We start from the raw sequence: 19,072 nt of genomic DNA on the forward strand, positions 1-19,072 counted from the left end.
TTCTTGATTATCTCCCCTTTCTTTTTGTTATCCGACAAAAGCTATTACCATGACTTATGCATTATGAGAGCTGATACAAATTTTGGGTATAACTTGCTATTGAAAACCGGCTTGCAATGAGAGGGTGTTAAAGAGCTTAATACACATAGTTAAGATTGCATTTAAACCACGTGAGATACTTAATATCATAACAAGAGCACATATAAACTAGACAATTTGATGGTTACTTGAAAAATGTAGATGAGTCTAAAATTTACACTCGTATTGCTATACCAAATTATGAAGCAGTGAGATTGAAAAAAAGACTACAAATGTATTTTCTTTCTCGAGGCAAAGAGAGTATTTTGAGGGAACTGCCCCACCTCTTTTATCTTGTTACGGCTTCTGGATACGAGCACAGATACAGCTGAATTTTGAAGATGATATATGGAAGCAAATAAAGAGCGAGCCCTGAAAACTCTACTTCTGGCAAGTATTGAGCAAGTTCACGTTTTACAAGCATTTTTGTCATTACATGCTTCACCCTGTAGTGAAAACAGAAACCCAAACATGGATCAGCACCAGATACCTCAAATATATAATTGTTGTGTTTATTGAGGAGAACTAGGTGTAAGAGAAACTGCTTCAGCTAGCATTGCAATTTCTACTAGTTAATGTTCATGATCTATATCTCACTAGAAATTAAACTTCTATATCAGATATACTCCTGTTCATCCCAATTTAGTAGCACTTAACCTTTTTGCTATCTCAAAATCGTTTAGTAAAACATAGTTTTGGAATGTAAGGAGGATTAGGGAGATGGGATATGGTTCATTTCCTTGGGTTTCATGCCCATTATACAATTGAATTTGATAAGGATCTGTTAAATGAGACACGCAGAGATCCAAAATACATCGTGCAAGCCTCTTATAAGAAAGAAAGGGGAGAAAGAGGGAATCGCATCAACTTGAAGTTTGCACGGGAAATTAAGAGAAAATGCACAGTTAATAGGTTTCTTTATCAGCCGTAGTTGACAAAAAAGAAGTTGATTTTTACTTCAAAAATTCAGGCCCTTTTTTGTCTTTAGGAGATTCTGTTACACTACTGTATGAAATCCACCATGATCAGTATGTCAGCTAATCAGCATAAGTTTTATATCATCTAGGAGAAACAGGTGAGATGACATTAATCTCGCTTTATATTCTACTGTCACGCATGCAAGATTCAGTTAAAAGTCTTAATGCATGCAGGTAAGGTAATGCATATGTAGTATGCTAACCTTGTTCTTCTTTCGCGCCTCCAAAATCTCTTCTAAAGGTGGTCGACCTGGACAAAACAGGCTATAAGTTTGCATCACATAGTTCCTCTGAAGTATGTAGCAGGCTAGTTTGAATTTGAAAATGCACATAAAGAGAAGTTAAAAGGGCAAAGAGAATTTTTCATAGTACAAAAATAACCAATGATAGGGTTTACAGTCCATGGATGATGCAAAGGTTTTAAAGAGAAATAATTGTTTATCCCAATTATAAAACTGTAAAATAGTCACTGATTTGGATGTGTGGGTCATAAGGCTGGTGTGGCCTGTTAGTATGTAATATCCAAGAAACTGAGAAGTTATCACACAAAATCTTTTTGCAATATGAATTTACCTGTGATTGGAAGACGATATTTAGCCCAAACACCGTATACAGCATCAGCTATTTTTGCAATCTGTTAAATGCATGATATTGCATTAAGTACAAATACAGATAAAAGGAAAAGGGAGCTTTATCCAAAATCCTGTGTCTACAGGATGTTGCATTTCGATTGAACTACAGGAAACATAAGAAAGAGCAAAGAAACTTACAGGTTCATATTTGGTAATGGCATAAACCCATCCAAGATCAACTTGTTCATAGAGTCTTCTAAATGCCTGCAGAAGTTGTCATTTGCATGAACTTTTATTTTTTTTGCTTGGTTGAAATGTATGTTAGATTAAGAAAACAGTTACAGCTTAAAGTAAAGTCTGATTAGAATTCTTAAGCCAGCTTCTTCAAGCTTATTCTGTATCTAAATAATTTTAAATGGGTCCCACACCATTGACATTTAATATTGACAAAGCTGTTTACATCATTGTGAATGAGACAGATGAAGAAATTGGTTTAGCTAGAATCAAGGTGTTCATATATTGATTAGTTCAATAGTTCTCATGTCTGAAGGAGGCAATGCCCACTTGCCTATGAGAGGGCCTCAGTACACTTCCTGAGCATGCAATGGTGGAAACCATGGTAGTGATCAGTGGTATTTAACAGTTCCACATCCTTAAGCTGCACTTATTCCTCCTCTAGAGTATAGATATTCAAACAAGTAATGATAGTGTAGAAAACTAGAACACATGTTAGACTCAAAGTGTTACGGACCTATGTGCGACGTAGGAAGCGTGGGCAGGAAGCAGCGAACACATAGCAAAGGCCTCGCAAGGGTTCAGGGAGAGGATACAAGTGGCGGCTGAGGCAGAGAAGACTAAGAATGGGAAAGTCGGTGCTCTTCCAGCAAGACTTTTCGGTAGGAAAGAAATCATCTTGTAAGGAAAGTATTTCCTAAGAATAAGGAACACTGATTTCCACTAGAATAGGGTATTGATAAATAAGGGAATTCCTTTATAGAAAGAATTCCTAGGAATAAGGGATTTGATGTAATTCCACAACTTCTATTCTGCTTTGTAATCTCTATATATAGAGATCTTGATTCATAATAAAGTATGATCAATTTACCCTAGAATTCTCAACTCTTGAGGTTGAATTAGGAGGCAAAGGTACCTCGAATAACTCGTATCCATTCATCGCCCTTCACCATAGGTAAATCCAAGAGGTTCAATCCTGCCGGTTTGCCCACCCATAGGCCAATAACCCGATCACAAACCCAGACACACAACAACTTGATATCAGAGCCAAGTTCCGGAGCAATGGAGCAATGACTAGAGCGCGTGGAGAAGGATATGGAGAAGTTAGCCGAGGGCCAGAAGCGATTAGAGGAGATGCTGAGCGCTTTTCTCTCTAAAAATCCGAGTCATCGGGAGGAAGAACAGAGCAACGCAGCAAGTTCCTCAAGGGGCCGTACTGGAGGATTCAATCGGACCGAATCCAGCAACTCTTTTCCTAAGGTGGCCAAGTTAAATTTTCCAAAATTTGACGGCTCAGAAGACCCAACAAGTTGGGTATGCCAGGCAGAACAGTTCTTTGAGTTTCAAGGGACTGCCGAGGAGGACAAGGTGGGGTTGGCAGCCTATCACCTGGCAGGAGAGGCACAACTATGGTATCAACTGTTTAAGGAAAGTGAGGAGCAAGTTTTGTGGGAAACCCTGAAGAATGGACTGCATGTGCGGTATGGGCCGACCCAATTTGACAATTTTTTTGGTGATCTCACCAAGCTGTGTCAAACGGGGACGGTGCGGGAATACCAGGGGGAATACGAGCGTTTGCTGAGCAGGGCTGGACGTCTCTCGTTAACACAGCAGGTTAGCGGTTTCATTAGTGGGCTAAATGAGAGCATAAGGCCGGAAGTTCAAGCTTCTCCGCCCCCCACTCTCACGGCTGCAGCGGGACTGGCACGGTTGTATGAGGCAAGGTTGACAGCGCAACGACGACCCTCTTATTCCTACGACACCCAGAGAACCATGGGCCAGGCGAATACACCGCCCTTACCATCCGCAAGCCTTATGCGGAACCGATCCCTGGTGATCAAAAAGTTGAGTCCGGCTGAATTGAAGGAACGGAGGGACAAAGGCCTCTGTTTTAATTGTGACGACAAGTTCTCCCCGAGGCACAGGTGTAAGAAGCTGTTTCTGATCGAAGGAATTTATGAGGAAGACAATGAACTCCCGAGCGAGGAAGGGGCACAGGAAACTTGGGAGGACGACGAGCTCGAGATTTCGGAAATATCCCTCCATGCAATTGCAGGTGTGCAAAATCCGCAGACGATGCGCATCGCTGGAACCATTCGGAAGACCTGGGTAATTCTGCTGGCGGACACAGGTAGCACGCACAATTTTTTGAACACTGAATTGGCAGAGCGGCTAGGCTTGGAACCAGACAAACAAACGGCCTTCGAAGTCTTGGTGGCTAACGGGGAAAGGCTTTCCAGTAAGGGGAAGTGTTCTGCGGTACCGGTTTGGTTGGGAGGTACCTTATTCACGCTTGAATTTTTTCTTGTTGATTTGCGGGGGTATGACTCAGTCTTAGGGGCACAATGGTTGAAGATGTTAGGACCCATTTTGTGGGATTTTTCCTCACTCCGCATGAGATTCCGGTGGCAAGGGAAGCAAGTCACGCTGGTTGGCTTGGAGGCACCTAGGAACAGAATACTGGAAGGTCCAGAGATGCAGAAGGAATTAAGACGCAATGGAGAAGGAGTCCTCCTTCAGTTTTTTGCAGTGCAGTTGGGGGTCAAGTAGTGCTGCCCAGGTGTAGATAGTCCGAACCTTCAGCGCCTCCTAGAAGAGTTCCATGATATTTTTGACGAGCCGCATGGTCTGCCTCCTGTGCGATCTCATGATCAAAAGATCCCCCTTATTCAAGGCTCTTCCCCAGTAAACATGAGGCCCTACAGGTACCCCTATTACCAAAAGAATGAGATAGAAAAAATAGTGCTGGATTTACTTAACAATGGGGTCATCCGAGCCAGTACTAGTCCATACTCCTCTCCGGTCTTATTGGTCAAGAAGCATGATGGTTCATGGAGGTTATGTGTGGATTATCGCGCCCTCAATCGGATCACTATCAAGGATAAATATCCGATTCCGGTCATTGATGAATTGTTGGATGAATTGCATGGCGCACAGTACTTTTCAAAACTGGACCTCTGTTCCGGGTACCATCAAATCCGGATGCAAGAGCAGGATGTAGAAAAGATAGCCTTTCGGACGCATCACGGGCACTTCGAATTTTTGGTTATGCCCTTTGGCCTCACTAATGCTCCGTCCTCTTTTCAGTCCTTGATGAATGACATCTTTCGAGGTTATTTACGTAAGTTCGTTCTCGTTTTTTTTTATGACATACTTATTTATAGTAAGTCTTGGGAGGACCATCTATATCACTTAACTTGTGTCTTTGACATTTTGAGAACCAATCACTTGTTTGTTAGACTGGACAAGTGTTGTTTTGGCCAACAGCGGGTGAACTACCTAGGCCATTTCATTGAGCAGAATGGAGTCGCCGTGGATCCTTCCAAGATTCAAGCTATGCTGGCCTGGCCGAGACCTTCCAACCTCAAGGCACTTCGGGGCTTCCTTGGGCTTACCGGCTACTACCGGAAGTTTATCCAGCATTATGGTACTATTGCCCGACCTCTCACTCAACTCTTGAAAAAGGATGTTTTCGGGTGGAATGAGGAAGCCAGCGACTCATTTGATCGTCTTAAAGAAGCTATGACGAAGGCACCGGTGTTGGCCTTACCCGATTTTGCCAAAACATTCGTCATCGAGTGCGATGCCTCGGGCAACGGTATAGGGGATGTTTTGATGCAGGATCGCCGCCCAATTGCGTACTTCAGCCAGGCTCTCCATGGTCGTAATCTCTCTCTCTCCACCTACGAGAAGGAAATGCTTGCACTGGTCACTGCCATTCAACGGTGGCGCCCCTACCTCTTGGGCCAGAGGTTTATGGTTCGGACCGACCACCGTAGCCTCAAATATTTGTGGGATCAAACCATCACCACCGAGGCTCAACAAAAGTGGCTCGTCAAGCTCATGGGGTATGACTTCATGATTGAATACAAACAGGGGCACGATAATTGTGTTGCGGATGCTCTCTCCTGTCAGGAGGAAGGAACTCTCATGGCCCTCTTTGCACCAATCCCTCACTGGATCAAACCTATCCAGCAGGAAGTTTTGCATGACCCGGACCTCCAGGCCTTGGCAGCACGCATTCAACAGAATGAAGAGGTGGGACCGTGGCGCATACAGGCAGGGCTTATCTACTTCAAAAACCGAATCTATCTCAAGGCTGAATCCCCCACAGCAGCATCCATAATCGAAGAATTCCACAACAGCACGCATGAAGGATACCATAAGAGTTTACAACGGATTCGGTCTATTTTTTACTGGCCCCACATGCAGCGGCAGCTCCGCACCTTCATCAGAAATTGTGACATTTGTCAGCGTCACAAAGCTGAAGCCACCAAGCCCGCCGGTCTGTTGCAGCCCCTGCCCATTCCCGAACAGGTTTGGACGGCTATCTCTATGGACTTCATTGACGGCCTTCCAAAATCTTACGGGCGCACTACTATTTTTGTGGTTGTCGATCGTCTTTCCAAGTATGGCCACTTTACCCCTCTCAAGCATCCCTACACGGCACCACAGGTGGCTCAAACATTCTTTGATGTTATTTTTCGTTTGCATGGTATTCCCACTTCCATCGTCTATGATCGAGACCCCGTGTTTACTGGACTCTTTTGGCGGGAGCTTTTCCGCTTGCATGGGACGAAGTTTAACTTTAGTTCCGCTTATCACCCACAAACGGATGGGCAGACGGAGGTTGTGAATCGCACTATCGAGATGTACTTAAGATGCTTTACTAGCTCTTCTCCCCGCCAATGGGCTAAGTGGTTGCCATGGGTCGAGTATTGTTACAATACGAGTTTTCACTCTACTACAAAGCAAACTCCCTTCGAAATTGTCTATGGGCGACCTCCTCCCCCTCTCTTACCATTCATTCCCGGAACTACTCGTTCCGCTACCGTGAAAGAGGCACTGCTCAGCCGCGATCAGGTCTTACTGGAGGTCCGTCGGCAACTGCTAGAAGCTCAGAATCGCATGAAACAGGTGTATGATCAGTCTCATGTTGAGCGCGTTTTTTCGGAAGGAGAATGGGTGTACTTACGGCTCCAGGGGTATAGGCAGAAATTTGTCCACAAGCGGAGCAATCTGAAACTTTCTCCTAAGTTCTATGGACCTTACCGGATTGGCTCCGTAGCATACCAGCTGGCTCTACCCCCTAAGGCTAAGATCCATGATGTTTTCCATGTTTCAGTTTTGAAGAAATGGGTCGGGAATGGGGTACCAGTTCAGGACCATCTTCCCGCTCTCCATGAGGACAGCCAGCTCTTTCCCCAAGCTATCATCGACCACCGTCGTCACCAAGGTGTCCCTGAAGTACTGGTGCATTGGCAGGGTCTTTCGCCTGCAGAGGCTACATGGGAGCCTCTCTCCGACTTTGAGCTTCGTTTTCCTTCCTTTGCCCTTGTGGACAAGGGCAATTTGAAGACCAGGGGAGTGTTACGGACCTATGTGCGACGTAGGAAGCGTGGGCAGGAAGCAAACGAACGCATAGCTAAAGGCCTCGCTAGGGTTCAGGGAGAGGATACAAGTGGCGGCTGAGGCAGAGAAGACTAAGAATGGGAAAGTCGGTGCTCTTCCAGCAGGACTTTTCGGTAGGAAAGAAATCATCTTGTAAGGAAAGTATTTCCTAAGAATAAGGAACACTGATTTCCACTAGAATAGGGTATTGATAAATAAGGGAATTCCTTTATAGAAAGAATTCCTAGGAATAAGGGATTTGATATAATTCCACAACTTCTATTCTGCTTTGTAATCTCTATATATAGAGATCTTGATTCATAATAAAGTATGATCAATTTACCCTAGAATTCTCAACTCTTGAGGTTGAATTAGGAGGTAGAGGTACCTCGAATACCTTGTATCCATTCATCGCCCTTCACCATAGGTAAATCCAGGAGGTTCAATCCTGCCGGTTTGCCCACCCATAGGCCAATAACCCGATCACAAAACCAGACACACAACACAAAGTTATGCTCTTGAACTTGTACGAACTAATTCTAGTCATGGGGTAGCTACAGTTAAAGTTTAAAGCTCCTACACCTATTGATGGTGTTTTCTTTTCAACACTTTGCATATAACTTCCTTTAGACTTCTAAAGTTAGATTTTTCCACAGCTTGGACTACTGAAACACAAATTAGTTCATATTCACAAGGACAACATGCACACATGCATGCTTACACACACGCAAAGAAAAATACAAGATGTACTATATTGAAATTTGGAAAGAAAGAAAAAAATCACTGACTACAGAAAAAAGAAAAAAGGTAGGAAATGGGGCGTACTTCAACATCAGTGACTACAGTTCCATCAGAGAGAACTGCGTGAATCCTTCCCATAACCTAAACAACAAACAGAAATTCATCACCGTATTGTAATAAATCTGACAAAGAGATGCTCTAAAATCTATATTTTTTACATGCTTCAAGGTTATCGTTTTACTTTCTTAATGGCCAAACCATAGAGCTACCTGGGTCTTGCTGAATTTCTTCAGGAAATATTCTTATGATCCATAAAAACCAGAAAAAAAAAAAAAAAAAAAAAAAAAAAAAGTAACCATAGCCTGTGAAGTCACTAATATACTTGATTTTCTACTTATTATCTAACAGCTCCTACCGAACCATCTTAGACCAGGAAATTCAGTCCACTACAAATTTCAGCACTGTTGGGAACATACAGTTCTGTAGTCCAGGCCTTGATTCTCTTCTGGAGAATAATCATCTGAACTAATATCAACAAACTTGATCGTACCATAGTGCCTATTCCTCTCTCTGAGCATGTTAACCTGACATTATAATAAAGTTCAGCGCATGAAAAATTTCAAATCACCAACTTCAAAAAATTTAGAACACAAACAACAAATTAGCTAAAAATGAAATGAAAGAACAGATTCTTCAAGGCAGACCTCACGCATGCAAAGCGGGCAGTCCCCATCATAGAGCATTTTAATCTTCCAATTCTGAGGTGATTGTTCTTCATCTTCTTTCTTGGGTGTTACAGGATCGGCAGTTGCCTCACTAATAGCACGAACTGGGTATCTAATTCCTGCACCAAGCAAAACTTTCTTCAATTCTTTGTGTCACTGATCAGATTATCGAATGAAAAGATAAAACTTATATTCGTTTACACCCAAAGTTGATTCCTTTCAGACAATGAAGCAAAAACATGGAACACTACGAAAGAAAAAAGATAACCCAAAACTTGATTTCCAAATTCCAATGAGAATCACTTAATGTTTTTGCACAAACAACCAAGAAAATTAAGCTTGGAAGATCAAAAACGAGAATATTGATAGACACTTACCGGGTTGGTATATGGGAAAGGATGTGAATTTGTGGGGAGGATGTGAAGGAGGTCCATGGAATTTGAGTCTGAGGTGGTGAGGAATTGATAGGACAGATGGGTTCCTCTGTCTTCCTCCAATGTTACATGCTGTAGCAACTGCTCCTCTCAATGCCATTGTTTCTTTTTCTGGTTTTTCTTAATCAGCCGTTGCAAAGGTCAGTTTTCTGTTCCCTTGAAGGACTGGTTCTGTTTATAACTTTGCTTCCCCATACGTGGCTACGCTGGCTTCACTCACAATTAAGAATTTATACTTGGCCTCCACTCCATCCTTTCAACTTTGATTTTTGAACGACGAGTTTCTGTTGGTCAAGAAGCCAAGAAGTTGTAATATATATTTTAAAAAGACAAAACAGTTTTTTTATTTTAAAAAAAAAAATTATTTACATTCACAACAAATTAAAAACAAAAAATACTTTCAAAATACGAATATATGGATCCACGACAATTAGCAATTCGAGCGGTTATTATAAGAGAGCACATGTCGAATTCAACTGCCCAAATAAATTTTAAAATGAGTAACTAATTATTGTGAATCTTAATCCCAACGATACGTTAACAAACATTCAATATCTACTGATTTTGCGAATTAAAAATAATTTGAGTCGGACATGGAAGAACATAAAACTTATTTAAGTTTCAAGCCCATGTTAAATAAGTCTTGATGAAAAGAAGAGAAATGCTATATATATTTTTAAGTGTTTATTTCTTAATGTGACAGTAAAAATCATAATTGATGTGAAATGTACAGGTTAACCCGTCCAAAATCTAATGATTATTTTTACCGACACATCAAGTAGTAAGTACTTGGAAATAAACACTTTAAAAGTACAAGTAACATTTCTCACGAAAGGAAACCTTTGAATCTCATGAATAAAAAAAAAATAAAAAAAATGGTGGTTTTGGAAATGTGAAAAAATCTATGTTTTTAAATTGTAAGTAAAAAAGGGCATTTTCAAAAATGTTAGATTTTAGAGATCAAATTACAAATTTAAAGGTCGCCCTGTAATTTTACTAAACACTTAAATACGTTTTTAAAAATTACTCGTTTTCAAATCATACGTTTTGAAATCGCTCTTTTTAAAATCATACATCTTAAAACCGCAAAACTAAGTAGACTTCTCATTTCCTACTTATTAGTCAAGAAAATATATATATATATATATATATATATATATTGAAATTAGAATCCACATTAGACGTAAACTTGAGGCTTACCTTAAACTTACACAATCTCAAAAACCTACTCAAGCATGAAAGTTTACTCTCTTTGTTCACATTTTTTTTTCCTCTTCTAAATAGAATATTAACAAACAATTTAAATATAAAACACTCCTAAACATCTTTTTCAAAAAAAAAAAAAAAAAAGGGCTCAATCAATTTATCAATGATGGAAGGATACAGCTTGTACTCATGATCTTCATAAATTGAATGACAATTAAATTACCTTGAATTGTTTACCATTTCTCAATGGTTGACGATTATAACATTGAAATAATTTTAAATTCACCTAAAAATAAAATTAGTAAATCCTTTGATAAAAGATAAGGTTAAATAATTGTATTTTGTTTTAAGTTTTTTAAAAATGACAAATTGCATTACCTAAATATTTGCACGTTTAATCGATATTAGAATTAAAGTCGTCACTTATAAGAGACGGTTAAGAGGAATAATATTACAAATAAAATGATGAAAAGTAAAGGGGTACCACAGCAAAAGCCACTATTTCATTTTCCACCCCATCCTCTTCATCTTCTTCTTCTTTTTCTGATAAGAGCCTCAGAATTGAGAAACGGAAACCAGGGCATTTGGTACTCCCTTAGCAGCTGCTCTACTTCACTCACCGATCTCTCTCTCTCTCTCTGAACTTAGGGGTTTCACCGGAAATGGCGTTCTTGCTTAACAAAACCGGCGTCGTTTCTCATTTCCGATCTCATATTTCCCAGGTACGCACACTACGTCTCTTCTCTACGCGATTCTCCTGGCTTCGACGTCCTTTTCTTTCGATGTCTTATGTGTTTCTCTCTTCCGATTTGTGCTCTGCTCTGCTCTGGTAAAGCAGAAGACGGAGGACGCGCTCTCTCTCACGCGCCGCGCGTACCACATTGAACCCGGGCCTCGCGAGAAAGCCGTGAGTCTCTCTCTCTCTCTCTCTCTCTCTCTCTCTCTCTCTCTCAAATTGCTCTATCCGTATGTGTGGGTGGGATAGATATCTATTAGGGTTTGTAGATATGCCCATGAAGTAGATATGCGTTGATATTCTTTTTTGCTTTGTAATGATCTGAGAATGGTTGGCAAAACGCGCGTTTAATAATGTCATAACCTAAGATTTGATCAAATTAGTGGAAAAACAGCTCAAAATTCTAAAATTTTGCTTCTTGAAAACTTGCATATGGTAGTGTTCTCTGAGCTCATATTGATAAAATTAACGAACACCGAGACTTGGCGCGTTTCAGAAACTTGTTTTGAGGGTAACTTTTGAGTATGCTTTTGTGAATCAATTGTGTTATTTTGGGAGTCGGGTAATTGCATTGATAAACGATTTCTTTCGCTCACTTGTGTAAGTTCTGTTGTACTAAGCTGGTCATTTTTGCAGCTCTTGGCAGCGGACCCAGCTTTGAAGCGATTCAAATCGCATAAAAAGAGTGTGTGGCGGCTTAAAAGAGTTGCTGATGTTGCCACAATTGTTGTTGTTGCAGGTACGACATTATATCTACTAGGAGTCGAAGAAAATGTTATGAGTATTCTAGCATGCAATTGCTCTATGAAAATTTACTTAGAGCATTACTAGCAGCTTCCCTACAAGGGATCTGTTCCCTAAATTTTAGGGAAAATTTTAAGAAAGTCAAAAAAGCCATCCCACAGCAGCTTCCCTACAATTATCTGTTCCCTAGGAAGTGAACAGTGCTTCCCAATGCATTGGGAAGCACTGTTCACATCCCATTCAATTGTTTATTGTAAAAATATAATCTCTCTCTTACTTTATCTCTTTCTTTTTTTACTTTTAATTAAAGTAAAAGTAACAAAATAATATTTTAATGATATAGGGAAAAATGAAGGGAAGCTGTTGTGGGGTGTTTTTTGATAGGGAAGCAAAAAGTAGTTTTATTCCCTACATTTAGGGAAAATGAAGAGGAAGGGAAGGGAAGCTGTTAGGAATGCTCTTAGCATTGACACCTTCTCAAGTGTTTGGTCACAACACTCCTTTACATGCTTGGACATGCGTTGATGAAACCCATATGAATTACTAGAGTTAATCCAGTATGCAATTGATGAAACTCGATTCTGAAACATTGTTTACGGGTATGTTTATTTGTTCTATAATCTATGACTTCAAACCATTTGGTAATGAGTTGATGAATCTTAATTGTTGTTACTTGTTTGCATTTTTGCCAGTGATGTCCATGCGTGTGATTTTTAGAATCTTTAGATTGATGAACTTTTCTTGTATGCTGCCTAAAGGGCTAAAACTGCTAATAGAGCCTTCAAAAGTAACTTTTGTAAACTTGATGTTGTGCCTTTTTTTTTTCCTCTTGTTGGAGGGTGAAAAGCAATTTTGCCCTCCAAAAGCAGCCATCTGGGTGTTTTTTTAACCCAAAGAGAAAAGTGATTCTGGCAAAAAATTTTGCAGAAATTGCTGAAAGTAAAAGAAAGGAGACTGATGCTTTTATGAAACACACTTTTGGCCTGCCATTTTCGCTTATACCGGAAGCAAAAATGGTTTAATGGATTTTGTTTGGACTGACCAACATGTCCCATAATTTACACCTAATCCTAATCCCACCCATGCCCACATAAAAACATCGTCATCCCTCACTTATGAAAAGAAAGAAAAAAAAAAAAGGAAAAGAAAAAAGTCATCATCCCTCAATCACCAGCTATCATCCCTTCAGCTTGTCTCCCCAGCTAATATCCACATCGTCAGCTCCACCAGATTGCCGTCCATCGCCGTCTGACCAGCTCATCTCTCCGGCCAAACCACTCCATTAGCTCTATAGATTTTGATAATTTGTCTGATATTATCGTTTCTTTCCCTTTTTGAAAGTTGTCTTGCATTGTTATTGATGTAGGACAAGATTTCCATCTTGTTCCCGAGATGCCCTTATTACTGAGAGGGTCCGACTTGACATTGAAATTATGGCCAAACGGGCTTATTCATGGACAATTGTGTCGTTGGTATCGAGTGGACATGAGGAAAGCTATTTGCTAACACTGGAAGTACAAAAGGAAAAAGATGCCGAGGCCAAGACCGAAAGAGCATTTCGAGGCCTAGTCGACTTAAAGTTGCCGAGGCCTAGATATGGAATTTCCCGAGTTGACTTAAAGTTGCCAAGACTGAGACATGGAATTTCCCGAGTTGACTCAAAGATTCCGAGGCCGAGATGGAAATATCCTTCCGAGGTCGAGACGACCAAAAGATCCCGAGGTCGAGACGATTAGAATATTCCGAGTTGGAAATAATATGCCGAGGGCGAGATGAGCAGAATATCCCGATTATCTTAATTTAGAAGGTTGCCGAATATCTTAATTAGGAATGTTGATACTAATTGACGTAGCGCAAGCGTAGGGATAAACAGTGAAAGAGAAACTTCGTTCTCAAACACAAGACGATCAACTCGCAAGTTGATAATAAGGGAAAAAACCCAAGTTTCAATTATCAAAAATCAATGATCCTCCTTCTTACATAGCATCCCTATTTATAGTGAATCCCTAGTGGCTTGTAAAAGAATAAAATAATAGTAAAAGATATCATCAAATCCTCCTTAATGAGAGGAGATTTGATGTACAAGGTAATCCCATGATTTAAGGAAAAGTACGACCAGCTAATTATCAAAAAATAAAATATGGAAGTCAACAACTCTTCCATGATTTCCGCACAAAAATCCCAGGAAATCTGCTTGTACACCCACTGACCGTGACAACTCCCAACACATCTCGGCTATGTGCCGATCCAGAAACATTGTCCGAGATGACATTGTCAACCTTCCGAGGCGCCTCCTCGGATTGTCATACATCTGTCTCCCCTTCTTCAAGAAAACTCGTCCTCGAGTTGTAGTCAACGTAAATCGGATCGTGAGAATGGTAGGCAAATAAGTCAGCCACATTGAAAGTGTTGGAAATGGCCATTTCCTCGGGAATTTCCACCACATAAGCATTATCGTTTATCTTCCTCTTAATCTGAAATGGCCCATATTTTCGGCTCTTCTATTTGCCATAGGTTTCGGCCGGAAAGCGGTTCTTGCGTAGATGCGCCATCACTAAGTCACCTTCTTGGAAAATCTTTGCTCTCCGCTTTGAATCAGCGGCATCTTTGTACTTGTCATTTACCTGCTCCAGATTCAGACGTACCTCTTCATGGATCTGCTGCACTCGGTCAGCCATATGCTCGGCTGCAACATTCAACCCCGGAAGCTTCGAAATGGGAACCAAGTCAGGAGCATGCTTCGGAGGTTTGGTGTAGACGACCTCAAAAGGTGACTTGCCTGTGGATCTGTTGCTCATACAGTTGAAGGCAAACTCCACTTGAGGAATGTTGATGTCCCACTGTTTCGGTTTGTCTCGGAAAACACACCTAAGCATATTTTCGAGAGTGCAATTGGCCACCTCGGTCTGTCCGTCAGTCTGCGGCTGACAAGTATTCCTGTAATTGAGAGAGGTGTCAAACTGCCGCCACAAAGTCCTCCAGAAGTGGCTAAGGAATTTGACATCTCGGTCCATATCTGGGCCTCGGCAACTTTAAGTCGGCTAGGCCTCAGAATGCTCTTTCGGTCTCGGCCTCAAGGTATCTTGGCCTTGGCATCTTTTTCCTTTTGTACTTCCAGTGTCGACAAATAGCTTTCCTCATGTTCACTCGATGCCAACGACACAATTGTCCGTGAATAAGCCCGTTTGGCCATAATTTCGATGTCACGTCGGACCCTCTCGGTAATAAGGGCATCTCGGGAACAAGATGGAAATCTTGTCCTACATCAGGCACCCCTTCTAACATAAAACTCGTCCTCAAGTTTTCTTGACAGTATGGTTGTTCCTCCGAAAGTTGATCTCGAATAGATAATTGCCAAGCGTCTCCATCACCTTAGCGATTTGTATCCACTGTACATGTTGTTCCTGAAATGGTGGACACTCTTCAATTGGCTCGGTAGATGGATCAAGTCGTGGTGGCCAATCTTTGCTTGGCTTGGTAGATGGATCAAACCATGGAGGCCACTCTTCAATTGTCTCGGTAGCTTGGTAACGAGGTAGCGGGCATGATTTTCCATATCTTCCGACGGCGCCCACCTCGACCATGATCGGAAGGTCTTTTGTCTTCTGCCGACCATGGCATACGAGCGGATTTCCTGGAGGAACAGCCAAGCAGATTTCCTGGAATTTTTGTGCGGAAATCATGGAAGAGTTGTTGACTTCCATATTTTAATTTTTGATAATTATCTGGTCGTACTTTTCCTTAAATCATGGGATTACCTTGTCCATCAAATCTCCTCTCATTAAGGAGGATTTGATGATATCTTTTACTATTATTTTATTCTTTTACAAGCTATTAGGGCTTCACTATAAATAGGGATGCTATGTAAAAAGGAGGATCATTGATTTTTGACAATTGAAACTTGGGTTTTTTTCCCTTATTATCAACTTGCGAGTTGATCGTCTTGTGTTTGAGAACGAAGTTTCTCTTTCACTGTTTATCCCTACGCTTGTGCTATGTCAATTGGTATCAGAGCCTTGACTATCTTGGTCTGATGACAAGAAATGGAAACGCCGACAACCACTCCGACGATGAAGAGCGGGGAGTGCAGGCCCTTTGGGCAGCCTACGACGCCCAGGGACAACGACTTTGTAATATTAACCGTATGATGCGGGAGATAGAACAAACCGTCGCTGGACTTAGGTTGAATGGCAAAAGGTATCACTATCACAATCGGAATTGCATCGACGAGATGACTCGTGGCCGACCGTTTGTTGATCGTGTTCCTACACCACAAGCTGTTACGTTTACCATGAAGAAGGAGTTGCGAGCGGTGTAGCAATTCACGCCCTCACAAACATCCAGTTCGGCACAAAGGCCTGTGGTAGCCCATTCACCACCGCCTCAGCGACAATTATCGCCTGCCAACCAAGTTCTAGGAAGCAGAGGCAGCGGTCCCATCCCAACCAACCCCATTGAACCACCTTAAAGCACGAGCGATGACGACGATAGCCCCACCTGCGCACACCCAATACCGATTGCAGTGAAGGAAGTAGTGTTTCCCATCACAGACATCTTGGACATAAAAGAAAATCGTCAAAAAGAAGTTTTGGAAGAAGCGTCGCAGAAGGAGAGGACGAAAAGCAAAAAGGCACCGGCATCATAATTACGACAAAAGAAAATGCCGACCCAAGTGGAGAAGATGACGAGAGTCCTATTACAATTCATGGTGACCATGGTAGAGGTGAGTTGTCCAAATTTAATAAAGATGATCATGTCACTTATATTTTGCAGCAACCATCAATCGCACCTCAACAAAGAGATGACACACACACTATGTTTCCATTGAGCATACATGTTTTACCGAGGGTGCAAAGTAGGCTCGCACAACTTCGTCATTTCGCTGACATGAGGGTTAAATGGAAGGGGAAAAAGATGTTGCAGATGCGGTTCATTCTCATACTTGGCAAGACTAAATTGAACGAAAACTTGTGGTCGGGTTTTTTTGAAGTGGGGGAGAATCATGGTCGGTAGAAGACAGAAGACCTTCTGATCATGGTCGAGGTGGGCTCTGTCGGAAGATATGGAGAATCACGCCCGCCACCTCGTGATCAAGCTACCGAGACAATTAAAGATTGGCCTCCATGGTTTAATCCATCTACCGAGCCAAGCAAAGATTGGCCACCACGACTTGATCCATCTACCGAGCCAATTGAAGAGTGTCCACCATTTCGGGAACAACATGTACTATGGATACAAATCGCTAAGGTGATGGAGACGCTTGGCAATTATTTGTTCAAGAATCAACTCTCGGAGGAACAACCATTCTGTCAAGAAAACTCGAGAACGAGTTTTATGTTAGAAGGGGTGCCTGATGGAGGACAAGATTTCCATCTTGTTCCCGAGATGCCCTTATTACCGAGAGGGTCCGACGTGACATCGGAATTATGGCCAAACGGGCTTATTCACGGACAATTGTGTCGTTGGTATCGAGTGGACATGAGGAAAGCTATTTACCGACATTTGAAGTACAAAAGGAAAAAGATGCCGAGGCCGAGATACCTCGAGGCCGAGACCGAAAGAGCATTCCGAGTCCTAGTCGACTTAAAGTTGCCGAGGCCCAGATATGGAATTTCCCGAGTCGACTTAAAGTTGCCGAGACTGAGACATGGAATTTCCCGAGCCGACTCAAAGATTCCGAGGCCGAGGTATGTTGAGGCTGAGACATGGATGAGTGATGGTTGGCATTGTGTATGCTGGGTAGCCTTTCCAAGTCTTCGCTAAAACTTGAGATTTATATTTTCTTGAATTTTTTCTATTTTTGGAGTGATTGCATAGAGTACCTGTACTTGCATTTGTTCACGCACACCCATCTGAACACCATATCTCCTGTTAATTAACTGATAAATTGGTTATAGTGTCTGTTGTGTGTCAGTTATGGCACGAACAACTTGGCCTTTCTTTCTAGGAAATAAAACTCAACACGGGATTGAACTTTTATTTTTCTTTCTCAAGCTCTATTATTATTTGGCATTTTGCTCTGCTTGGTTGTAGGTTGTTTCTTCTGTCACCAATTATACGTCTTATGGCCTTGCCTTTTCTTCCATGTGAACCACATCATTCTCTGCATAAGGAATAGGTTGATAGGAGTTATTTGTACATTGCTCAACGTATGGACTGCCTTTTTATTTGTGATTTTGAATCAATATCGTTTGCTTTCAGATTAACAATTATTACCTTTTTTTTTCTCTTCTTTTTCTTGTATTGTTGATAATGACAAAAGGCTATCTGCATATATCAATCGTGTCACGGGGAATTACAGTCCTGTTTTACCTGTTTCTCTTTCAAAGCTTTCGTACGTGTTTATGATGTGTATTTTTTTTTTTTTTTTTTTTTCAGGTTGCTGCTACGAAATATATGTGAAAGCAGTAATGAGAGAAGAAGCTCGCAAACAAGCAGAGGCTGCAAGCGGAAGTGCATAATGAAGCGTAAAAACTCTGCCGCACTTATTTTCCAAAAAAAGAAGAAAAAAAGAATGAGGAAAAGGAATGTAAAGTTGTTTGGCCATGATGTTAGACCTTCTGGTTTTCTTGTTGGTTAGACCTTCTGGTTTTTTTTGGGGAGGGAGGGGGGGTGTTAAATAAGCAGTAAAAACGTGGTATGCAATGTTTGAACTCAACCTTCTGCTATTGAAATCTTGATCATGAATGCCTCATCTCCATTTATGTCAGGTTGATTGAGTAAATTTGGACCTTGGAATTTATTCATTTATTTATTTTCTTTTTCTTTTTCAATTGCACAAAGTCAAATTATTCTACTTATTTTTATAATATTGGTTATTAGAAGAGCTCAAGCCCATGATACCAAACGAGAATGTGCACCACCAAAGTGATTCAGATGTTGTAACCAAATGTTGAAGAGCAAAACCAAAAGAAAGAGAAGGTGGATGGATCACTTTATATTCTGCTTGTGATTCTCTCCAATACAATTGCAGAGGCGTGGCAGGTTCTTATTTTCTTTTCCCAAGTGGATGATTCTTCTATTTTATCTAGTAATAAACTAATTCTCCAAAACAAATAGAAAGTAAAAAGTGGACCTGAATTTTCAAACTTTTCGTCTGCCCCCATCAAAGGAAAGAAAACAAAAATCAAACTAAAATAAAAGAATACATGGTGGCAGTGGGGAACGCTGCTAACAAAATCAAGAGCGTCCCCAAGGAGACAACCAGAAAAGGGATCATTGTTTCTTTTTGGCT

General features: G+C 41.2%; 2 protein-coding genes across 3 annotated transcripts; one reads left to right on the forward strand and one right to left on the reverse strand.

Annotated features, from left to right (window-relative positions):
• Positions 1 to 144: 144 nt before the first annotated feature.
• LOC133876035 (uncharacterized protein At5g50100, chloroplastic) lies at positions 145 to 9,359 on the reverse strand. 2 transcript variants are annotated; one of them, XM_062314339.1, is made up of 8 exons: positions 9,096 to 9,359; positions 8,698 to 8,837; positions 8,470 to 8,577; positions 8,078 to 8,134; positions 1,826 to 1,891; positions 1,629 to 1,689; positions 1,259 to 1,305; positions 147 to 524 (listed from the first exon to the last, which is right to left on the reverse strand). In XM_062314339.1, the coding sequence occupies exons 1-8, from the start codon at positions 9,250 to 9,252 to the stop codon at positions 486 to 488; spliced, it is 675 nt and encodes a 224-aa protein (XP_062170323.1). In that variant the 5' UTR covers positions 9,253 to 9,359; the 3' UTR covers positions 147 to 485. The 2 variants fall into 2 exon arrangements, with proteins under 2 accessions (XP_062170324.1, XP_062170323.1); XM_062314340.1 differs by lacking the exon at positions 1,259 to 1,305 and having other exon boundaries at positions 145 to 524.
• A 1,493-nt stretch (positions 9,360 to 10,852) lies between these two features.
• On the forward strand, positions 10,853 to 18,611 carry LOC133874566 (succinate dehydrogenase subunit 7B, mitochondrial-like). The gene is made up of 4 exons (XM_062312415.1): positions 10,853 to 11,080; positions 11,197 to 11,265; positions 11,731 to 11,833; positions 18,217 to 18,611. Exons 1-4 carry the CDS (start codon positions 11,021 to 11,023, stop codon positions 18,297 to 18,299), a joined length of 315 nt encoding a protein of 104 aa, XP_062168399.1. The 5' UTR covers positions 10,853 to 11,020; the 3' UTR covers positions 18,300 to 18,611.
• The last annotated feature ends 461 nt before the right edge of the window (positions 18,612 to 19,072 follow it).

The sequence above is a fragment of the Alnus glutinosa genome, chromosome 8 (genome assembly GCF_958979055.1).
Source record: "Alnus glutinosa chromosome 8, dhAlnGlut1.1, whole genome shotgun sequence".
NCBI classification, from domain to species: Eukaryota; Viridiplantae; Streptophyta; class Magnoliopsida; order Fagales; family Betulaceae; genus Alnus; species Alnus glutinosa.

Coding starts and splice junctions, on each gene's coding strand:
- LOC133874566 (XM_062312415.1), top strand. CDS start 11,021: ATGGCGTTCTTGCTTAACAAAACCGGCGTCGTTTCTCATTTCCGATCT. Junction 11,081..11,196: donor TCCGATCTCATATTTCCCAG/GTACGCACACTA, acceptor CTGGTAAAGCAG/AAGACGGAGGACGCGCTCTC. Junction 11,266..11,730: donor CCGGGCCTCGCGAGAAAGCC/GTGAGTCTCTCT, acceptor TCATTTTTGCAG/CTCTTGGCAGCGGACCCAGC.
- LOC133876035 (XM_062314339.1), bottom strand. CDS start 9,252: ATGGCATTGAGAGGAGCAGTTGCTACAGCATGTAACATTGGAGGAAGA. Junction 8,838..9,095: donor CTTTCCCATATACCAACCCG/GTAAGTGTCTAT, acceptor TGCTTGGTGCAG/GAATTAGATACCCAGTTCGT. Junction 1,690..1,825: donor CCATTACCAAATATGAACCT/GTAAGTTTCTTT, acceptor TGCATTTAACAG/ATTGCAAAAATAGCTGATGC.